The sequence below is a fragment of the Mandrillus leucophaeus genome, unplaced genomic scaffold (assembly GCF_000951045.1).
Source record: "Mandrillus leucophaeus isolate KB7577 unplaced genomic scaffold, Mleu.le_1.0 Scaffold154, whole genome shotgun sequence".
Taxonomy (NCBI): domain Eukaryota; kingdom Metazoa; phylum Chordata; class Mammalia; order Primates; family Cercopithecidae; genus Mandrillus; species Mandrillus leucophaeus.
The window spans coordinates 107,691-117,772 of NW_012101521.1; the positions used below are offsets into that span (position 1 = coordinate 107,691).

Sequence of the window (10,082 nt, forward strand, 5' to 3'; positions counted from 1 at the left end):
AGAAAATCTCCATGTCCTAGGGCTGCCAGGCAGTCACCTGTGCACATGTCGGAGCCCAAATCCCATCAGTAGTGAGGCCTTGGGTAAAACACATCCCCACTTTTAATTATGAAGAGATGCCTGGCCTCAGCATTGAAAACACCAACTTCCCTCGAGAAAAGACTTGTTTAATCTCTTAGAAATGATGGAGCACATCAGCCTGAACAACATGGTGAAACCCCATCTCTAATAAAAATACAAAAATTAGCCAGGCATTGTGGCACATACCTGTAATCCCAGCTACTCAGGAGGCTGAAGCAGGAGAATTGGTTGAACGTAGGAGGCAGAGGTTATGGTGAGCCAAGATAGTGCCATTGCACTCCAGCCTGGGAGACAGAGCGACACTCCATCTAAAAAAAAAAACAAGAAAGATAGAAATGATGGAGCACCTATTAACCCTTCTTGCACTGGTTCCTGGGGAGCTCTGAGCCTATCTTTGCAAGTGTCCTGATCCTCTTGCAGGCCTTTTATGTGTGTTTCCTTCCTGGCTTCCTCCTATTTTTCTCACATATCTGAACCTGCTGTCAGGTGAAAAATCAAAGTGGGCCCAAAGTATAAGAGCTCACGAATTTGATGGTGTTGGAGTGTCCTGGACAGTCCAACTCTCAGGGGTGGGGAGTTGGGCAGAGAAGAAGGAGGGCATTCCAGGGGCCAGGGCCAGAAGCAGAGGGGCTCCAGCTCCAGAGTAGGATTTACAGGCTGAGGAAAGAGAGGCCATGGATGGGTAGAGGGCCAGACCAGGATCCAGACCAGGATGTGGACAGAGGGCATATCTGGAGGCTCAGCCAGAAATAGCTCCCTCCAGAAAGTAGGCAGCAAGTCGGGGGTTGAGCTGCAAGAAGGAAGGGGAGGAGGGAGAGAATGGAGGGACTGGTGTTCAGTGAGCTGACTCCTCCTATCCTGACCTGTTTTCCCAGGGGACACGCCGGGGAGGTTGTGATCCTCCCCTCCAGGCTACTTTCCCACTGGTGCCAGGATTCCCCCAACGCCACACTGAGAACCCAGGAGAAGCATCAAATTATATGAGAGATAAGAAATGAAGAGAGGGAGCAGGATTTCTGGTTGATGAAGGATATTCATTGAGGGTTTACTGGGTACAGGGAGAAGGGCTGGATGGCTTGGGATGCAGAGAGATCCCTCCCCTGGGATCCTGCAGCTCCAGGCCCCTGTGGGTGGGGTGAGGGTTGGGAACCTACGAACATTTTGCAGGGGCCACTGTCGTCTCCACGGTGCTCCCTTCATGCGTGACCTGGCAGCTGTCGCTTCTGTAGGACCTCCACTGCTCGGGCGTCAGGCTCAGGTAGCTGCTGGCCGCGTACTTGTTGTTGCTCTGTTTGGAGGGCGTGGTCATCTCCATGCCCTGGGTGATGGGGGTACCATCTGCCTTCCAGGTCACCGTCAAGATTCCCGGATAGAAGTCACTCATGAGACACACCAGCGTGGCCTTGTTGGCTTGGAGCTCCTCAGACGATGGCGGGAACAGAGTGACCGAGGGGGTGGCCTTGGGCTGACCTGCGTGGACAGAGGAGGGGGTGAGAGATGGCAGAGGGAGTGTGGGGTGTTGTGGAGCGCCTCTTTCTGTCTAAAGTCTCTGGGAGGGTTCATGGTGTGGCCATCTGGTCCACCCAGGGCCTCTGCTTCCCTCTAAGGTAGAGCGTTTCTACCTTAGAAGCTGGTCTAGTAGTTTGTGATTAGTTTTATGATGTAAATATAAGATTTTTTGTTTGTTTGTTTGTTTGTTGAGACAGGGTCTCGCTCCGACACCCAGACTGGAGTGAAGTGGTGCCATCACAGCTCACTGCAGCCTTGATCTCCTGGGCTCAAGTGATCCTCAAACTTCAGCCTCCTGGGTAGCTGGGACCACAGGCATGTGCTACCATGCCCAGCTAATTTTCGTTTGGTATTTTTTTTGTAGAAATGGGGTCTCACCATGTTGCCCAACTTGGTCTCGAGCTCCCGGACCTCCTAAAGTGCTGGGATTACAGGCATGAGCTACCATGCCCAGCAAGACTATTTTAATTTTCTTTTCTTTTCTTTTTTTGAGATCAAGTCTTGCTCTGTCGCCAGGCTGGAGTGCAGAGGTGCAATCTCGGCTCACTGCAACCTCTGCAAAAACCTCTGCCTCCCGGGTTCAAGCGATAGTCCTGCCTCAGCCTCCAAGTAGCTGGGACTACAAGCGCACACCACCACACCCAGCTAATTTTTATATTTTTAGTAGAGACATGGTTTCACCAGGTTGGTCATGATGGTCTTGAACTCCTGACCTCGTGATCCACCCGTCTCGGCCTCCCAAAGTGCTGGAATTACAGGCGTATGCCACCACGCCCAGCCCTTATTTTTTATTTAAAAAAAAAAACAACTTTTTTTTGAGATGGAGTCTTGCTCAGTCACCCAGGCTGGAGTGCAGTGCCACCATCCTGGCTCACTGCTACCTCCACCTCCTGGGTTCAAGCAATTCTCCTGCTTAACCACAAACTTGGTGGCTTAAATCAAGCAGAAATTGACTCTTACAGATCTACACATCAGAGGTCTGAAATGGGCCTCCCTGGGTTGAGGTCAGAGTGTCAGTAGGGCTGCAGTCTTACATGGAAGCCGTAAGAGACAGGCCATTTCCTTGCCTTTTCCAGATTCTACAGGCTGCCCACATTCCTCGGTCCATGGCCCCTTCCTCCTTCCCTAAAAGGCCAGCAGTGGCTGGTTGACTCACTCTCATGTTGCATGGCTCTGACACCAACTCCCCGCCCCCCTCGGGGTAACAGTAGGGCCCACCTAGATAATCCAGGATCATCTCTCTATCTTAAACTCAGCAACTTAGCTGCTGTGATGCCACCTACACCCCTAACGCCCTCTTGTCCTAGAATAGAACATGTTCATAGGTTCTGGGGAATAAGATGTGGATATTTTAGGGGGGCATCATTCTGCCCACCACAGTGGGTTTGTATCAGCCATATTCTTTTGATGGTCAGGGTATCTCACTTTTAGCCAGTGGGAACCCCTTCTTCTGGCCTCAGAGTTTGTTAGGGATGGTGCCCACCACATTTCTTGGATGGTGCCTTCGCTTTCTGATACAACAGATAACAGAGGTTCCAGGCTCATCTCGCCCACACCTGGAGTCAGGCGCAGGTATATGGGGTGCCTACGTGATGGAAATGCAATTGTTTCTTGGATTGTTTTAAAGACTGGGGATGGTAAGTTCACATATTTAAAAAAAAAATCATGAATTTCAAATAATTTTCCAATTTAAAATTGATCTTACAGAATTTTTATTTAACTCTTATCTTGCCCTCATGTATCTCTTCATTTACACTTAAATTCTTGGTTCTGACCAACAATAACATTGTTCTTTTTTGTTTTACCTGACTATATATATACATACATATATATGAAATAATTGTTTATATGAAATACTTTTGAAATAAAAATAATATTAGTCTTAACAGTAAAGCTTCTGAATAAAATTAAAATTTATTTGCAGCTCTATCCTTAAATGTAGAGGAGAATGTGCCCCTATCTTACTTCTTTCCAGCTATCTACCTCAGAGAAAGGCTCACACATAGACCCAAAGGCACCTGTGTAAGAACATTCACTGCAATTGCACTTGTGCTTCTGAGCACAGGGTTAAGTAGATCAGAGCTCTGACATCTCATGCAGCAATTCCAAACACTGTCAAGGTCTATACACTGCTGATGAGGAAAAGCTCCACACGCACCACCAGGTGAAGAAGGCAAAAGCCATAAATGGATTTACTAATGTGTTCCTGACAAATACAACTCTGCCCCAAGCTGAGCTCAACAACCTTTCTGGGTAGGGGTTAGATATGCAACCTGCTCCATTAATTTTCCATCACAATTTAGAATGAACTGCTAACGAGTGCCAAGTTTAACATTAAAAATCCTTTACGGGCCAGGCACGGTGGCTCACGCCGGTAATCCCAACACTTTGGGAGGCTAAGGCAGTTGAATCACTTGAGGCCAGGAGTTCGAGACCAGCCTGGGCAACGTGGCAAGACCCTGTCTCTACAAAAAATACAAAAATATTAGCCAGATGTTGTGGTGCACGTCTGTAGTCCCAGCTACTCAGGAGGCTGAGGCAGGATAATTGGTTGAACGTGGGAGGCGGAGGTTGCAGTGAGCCGAGATCACACCACTGCACTCCAGCCTGGGCAACAGAATGAGACTGTCTCAAAAAAAAAAAAAAAAAAAAAAATCCTTTGTGTATTGAGAGTAACTGACAAATGTATTCAAGTCAAGGATACTCATTTACCCACTGGCAGGGATGGAGATGAATTTTAATTAAGAATGCACCTAAAATCACAAAAAGATGTTTGGGGTAAGAAAATATTGAGAACCCACAACATGTAGCTTTTCTCAAGTTATAACACTGCCATCATTATTAATAACAATCTTATTACTTAACATGGAATCTATGACATCTTTTCTTCTAGAGAATTATTAATGTATTTATTATTAAGTTAATGTGGCCAGTGAAATTATGCTACTGGAGCACTTCCTCAGACTCCTGCAGTTGATAATCTTTACTGAATGAATACAATGCATTTTAAAATTCTGTTACTAATGTCTGAAATTGACAGTGCTCCTCTACTCAAATTCATGAGCCCCCCCACCTCATAAAATAAGATTCACCGGGAAAAAGACAGTCTGAAGGCTTTTCTGAAAATATGCTGAATTTGGAATCAGAAAACCTGGGTTTGAAGCTCAACTGTGTCATTTGTTATCAACGCGACCTTGAGCAATTAGCTTCTCCCTGAACCTGAATTTCTTTCTAAAATAAGATGACGAGTATTACGGAGCCATTTCCAAGAATCTCTAAATTTAAAAAAAAGCTTGGTCTCTGAGAATAAAAACTTTAAATCAATACATAACACAAAGGGCCGAGAAATGCCAAAGGTTTCTGGTCTGGGCAGCTTTGGCAGTGGTTTCATGAACTATATTCTCAAATCCAGCAGAGGTGTGCCCACCAGCTACAACAGGAAACATGAAAATACGGAAAGATGACTTGTCCCGAGGCCACCCATGGTCAGGGATTTCAAGTACTGGACATCCAGCGTAAGTCGCCCCTGTGGAGCGTGACTCGGTCCCAAGTAACCATCTGACTCATCCACGTGGGTCCGTGCTCCCTACACCACCTTCTGATGGTCACTTTGCTTCCCGAAAGGGCGACCCACGAGAGAGAGTTCCAGCCACACAGACGCTGGGCACAGAGGCTCCTACAGGAGCCAGTGTTCAATGCAATGTAGCAAACTGGACATTCTAGCTATGGCGTAGCTTTTCAGATAAATCTATAGGAAGAGAATAATTTAGTCAGGCGGACTTGGCTGATTATGTGAGTTTCACAGTAAGAGACAGATGCTTAGTACAGTGATATAATAAAATCTAGTTTCTGAGTCTGGAAGGCTAAAAGCCACTCCCTGCACCACAGTCAAGATACTAGTATCTAAGAAGAAAACCAGTTGTCCTCAAATACATAAAATATACCTCTCAATGTCTCCACATGGATGAAGCTGGAGTAATTTTTTGTCCTTTTTAAAATATCTACCTATTACCAAGCATAATTATAAAAACTAAAAAGAGTTAATACATATAAAACTATAAAACACTATCTACAAATCTTAGTGGGGTTTTCTTAAACTTTAAGTAAATGACCATCTACTGTAAAAACATGAAATAAATGACCATCTCCTGTAATAAACACAAAATAAATGACAAATTACAATTTATGTTTTAAATTTGTACCCTAATGAAAAAGAAGAACACTACTGCTGTCTTACACATAGAAATACTCCTATCAATAATAAGGAATACTTTCTTTCTAAAGGCTATTTGTGCTTCCAACATGGACTTTTCAGTTTAAAATTAGGCTATGAGCACAGGAGAATGAAGACACAGAAAACTCTACAGGCTAAATGGAGAGGGATTTTTTTTTTTTTTTTTTTTTTTTTTTTTTTGAGACGGAGTCTCCTCTGTCGCCCAGGCTGGAGTGCAGTGGCGCCATCTGGGCTCACTGCAAGCTCCGCCTCCCGTGTTCACACCAATTCTCCTGCCTCAGCCTCCCAAGTAGCTGGGACTACAGGTGCCCGCCACACGCCTGGCTAATTTTTTTGCTTTTTTAGCGGAGACGAGGTTTCACCGTGTTAGCCAGGATGGTCTTGATCTCCTGACCTCGTGATCCACCTGCCTCAGCCTCCCAAAGTGCTGGGATTACAGGCGTGAGCCACTGTGCCCGGCCTGTTTTCTACTTATCTTAGTGACTTTGGCTTTAGTTATGTAATGTAGCCACTTACATAGTAATAGTCACTCCTTGGGCTGTGTTAGGATTCTGTTACATTGAGATTATCAGGTAAAAGATCTTGCAAAATTCTTTAGTAGCCCACCTATTTGATTTGGAGGTTGGGGGTTGGGGAATTTCTAAATCCTGTAAGAAAGTTAATTGCATGTTAAAATGCCTCAGCATAATGACTTAAATGGCTGATATGACTTCACGCTGTTGGTAAAACGGATTAGAGTCAAAAGGTTTTTGATAGGAGTTTCTATTTCAGCTTCATTATAGAGCAAGCCATGTAACCACCAGTTTTTGGTATTCTTGAAAGAGATGTTCAGATTTGTATTTTTAGTATCTGAATGAGAAGCATACATTTTAATTTGTCTTTAGTCTATCACTAGTGATTTTTTTTTATTTCCAGCAAATTATTTGCAGTCACTATTCTTTGTGCTTCCTTATTTTAGTACTTTGCCTTTTCCACAGTTTTAAACAGAAGAGCATTAGAATGAAATATCTAGCTAATTTAAATGAAACACTGGGTTTGCAGCTTCCTGCTATTACAGGAGAGTCTCAGAAAATGGAACATTCTGCCCAGGGGAGATTTTGCTTCTTTGAGATGGCAAGAGGCAAACATTTTGTTATGTTGACACATTATTCAATTAATCAATGAGTGCAAACCCTGGAAAAGCTGACTATTTGTCCAGATGGTATAGCTGCTTTAGTTTACCGAAATGTTTTGTTGAGCTAGTGTAGCTGATAATGGGCCCTATTGGGAGTAGTAGACTGTGACCCACAGACTCCCTGTGCAGGCCCAGTTAAAACAGGAGCATTTAGATGTGCAGGCCAGTTGTTTTATGTCATATTGGAAAAGAAATGCTTTTATTTAAGCAAGGTCTAATTCATAAGCAAAGGCCCACAAAGGGTCAACATCTTAAGCCCTGGAGTGATTCAGACAACTTTTACCGTAGGCTGTATTACTCTGTTACTCTTTTTTTAAAAACAGAATGAAATTCAGATGACTTGAAATCACACATAGTTGAAAGAGGTTGAGTAACGTGAACTTCATCTTTCCCCTGGAGTCTCATTTCTGTTTACTGGACATTGCGAATGCTGGATCACCTATTGCAAAGCTTGTCCTTTCAAAGTATTCATACAATATGATAGGAAGGTCTGAAATGACATTTTAAAGATTCTTTGTAATTTTCTAGGAGGACTGACAGTCCTTAAAGGACATTTATTATACTGTTTATGACATTAATTCAGTACATAGTTGTAGAGCCATTTCTATGAGCCAGGCACAGGGATACTGTGACAAACCCAGCCACAGCCCCTTCCTTCATGGAGCTTGTAGACTAGTGTGAAATGCACAGAGTCGAGCCAAGAAGGATGTTTGCTTTAAAGTGTAATTGCTCGAAGTTTTTATTTAACCACAAACAGCATATGGATGACTCTTATTATTCTATATGCATAGAATATAGAATAACAAAGAATGAATATAGAATATAGGATAATGCATAGAACACATGATGTTTGGTAAGTGTTACAATAATTTGTTAGTGATTACCTTTGAAGATCTATCTAAACATAGTCTCCATAGTGATATCATAGTTTGCATCTTTCTGTTTGTGTAGCCAGTGCGGGTGGCCTAATTTTCTTCTTTAGTGGACACGGAATTTATTCAGTAATTTTCTAGCTTCAATCACTAAGTGATTGCTGCATAACTTGAAATATTCCTCTCCAGGCCAGGCGCGGTGGCTCACACCTGTAATCCCAGCACTTTGGGAGGCCGAGGCGGGCGGATCACAAGGTAATTTCTCAATTTTAAAATGCCATGAGAAATATGCTGGCTGTCACTCTGCCTTAAAAGAAAGCATTACCAAAGAATACCACTGAAAAACAAAGGCATTCATACAAGGAAGTGAACACATAAGTACGTTCTTAAGAGGGACACTAAAAAAGCAAAAGTCACATTACATTCCAAATACCAAAGAAAAAAAAAAACTGAACAGAAGTTCCTAACTTTAGTAATATTATATTCTACTCCCCCCCCCAAAAAAACTGCCCATGAGTTGAGATTTATCAATTGTATATATAGAAACCCTACATATTTAGGACTCCCTGCCTTTGGGTGGTGGAGGGACACTAGGAAAGGCAAGAGAAAAAGGAATTAAGCCTTTTTCTACCACATTTATAGAAATGGACAGTTTTTTTGGTGAAATTTAGGTTTGATATAGGAGTTCTTGTTCTCTAAATAAGTTTCCCATTTGCCGGAAATTTTAAGCAGCACTGATTTTTTCAATTAGCTTCAGATCTGCTGCACTCTGGAATAGGGGTGTTAAACTCACGACATCGCAGACAGGTTTGCACTTTTCCCTGATTTTCACTACTTGGCATTGCCTATCAAAGAGTAGCACACCCTGCAAAGCCAACAAGAGGCCTGGGCTAAGGAGGAAAAAGAGGCCAAAAATATCCAGCAAGCAAGTCTTCATTTGCACAATTTAGCTTTTCACAACAAATAACAAGGGGACTGGTATTCTCTGTATCATAGGGCTCATAGATGGACTTGTAAAAAAATCATATGATGATCACTTAGCATTAGGTAACATTTAAGCAATCTTGGGCGCCTAACGCTTGAAGGACTGATGATTTCAAATGGACAGTAACTTTGGTTTAGATTCCAGTATTTTACAGAATTGCATGGTTTCAAATTCATCATAAAGAAAATGCCTCTTTTAGGCATCAATTCCAAGAGCTATTTAGCATCAAGGAACCGCATTAGCTGCACAACTCATGACGGTGTTAATTAGGAAAAAGGAGCTAGAGAAAAAAAAAAATCCATCGCTGAAGCCTTGATACACTATTTAAAACTCACCATTAACCTGACGAACTATTTTTTCTGGGGAAGTGCTAATGATATGAACCAGCAAAAAATTTACTAGTTCCTTAATAATAAATCATTTGAGAGAAAATTGCAACTTGGTATGGACCTCACCAAGCCCCTCGCCAATTCAATCGGACCCTCCTTTGATAATTTAACAACAAATTCCTGTCCAGAATCACCCATTCAAGTGCCTTTTTAAGTGACTCCCGTTTCAATTTTTTAATAAAGTGCCACCAGGAGATCTGCAAGTTGAGGAAAGCAGCTCAGGGGACACACTTGGCATCAAAAAGAATATTGAGTGGGTCAAAATCCTGCCTGGGCACAAAATAGAAGAGCCTAAAGAGGTGACTAGACTTAGTGACTTCAAGAAGAGCAAGCACCGAAAATAGCAGTTTACCTCGGACAATAACCAGCAAACCTGCAGTCCCCAGGTAAGCGGCCCAGAGGGAGCTGAGAGATGGAGTTGGAAAGGGGGACTGCAGAGCCCCAGAAGAAGGAGCGACCAGAATGGAGTCCAAAGGAGTGACAGGCAAGGAGTCCACGGGGACCACACCAATGCAACAGGTAGAACCATGGGATGGAAGAGGACAGGACAGGACCGGGCTAGACGGGAGGGAGCCACAGGAATGGAGCCACAGGGATGGAGCTGGTTCAGCCAAGTCATAACCAGCCCCTGGCAGGGGCGCTCGCTGCGCGCAGGGTGCCGCGCTGGGCACTTTGGAGCACTCTCTACCAGAGTCCCCCCACCGGCTCTCCGATGCCCCATTTCAGAGACTGGAACGATAAGGCTGGCCCCGCATCGCCCGCTCCGCTGTTGTCACCCTCACCGGGACAGCAACGGCTCAGCGCCCGAGCCTCGCGGACGCAGGGGGTCACTGGCAGC

General features: G+C 43.9%; 1 protein-coding gene across 1 annotated transcript in view; it reads right to left on the reverse strand.

Annotated features, from left to right (window-relative positions):
* Positions 1 to 1,094: 1,094 nt before the first annotated feature.
* Positions 1,095 to 10,082, reverse strand: part of LOC105536086 — a 14,481-nt gene continuing 5,493 nt past the window's right edge. The window contains exons 2-5 of the mRNA XM_011975360.1: positions 9,947 to 10,074; positions 9,597 to 9,802; positions 8,664 to 8,760; positions 1,095 to 1,621 (exon numbers count right to left, since the gene is read on the reverse strand). Of these exons, the coding sequence (XP_011830750.1) occupies positions 1,232 to 1,621; positions 8,664 to 8,760; positions 9,597 to 9,802; positions 9,947 to 10,074 (821 nt within the window). The 3' untranslated portion in view covers positions 1,095 to 1,231. The remainder of the gene's footprint in view (positions 1,622 to 8,663; positions 8,761 to 9,596; positions 9,803 to 9,946; positions 10,075 to 10,082) is intronic.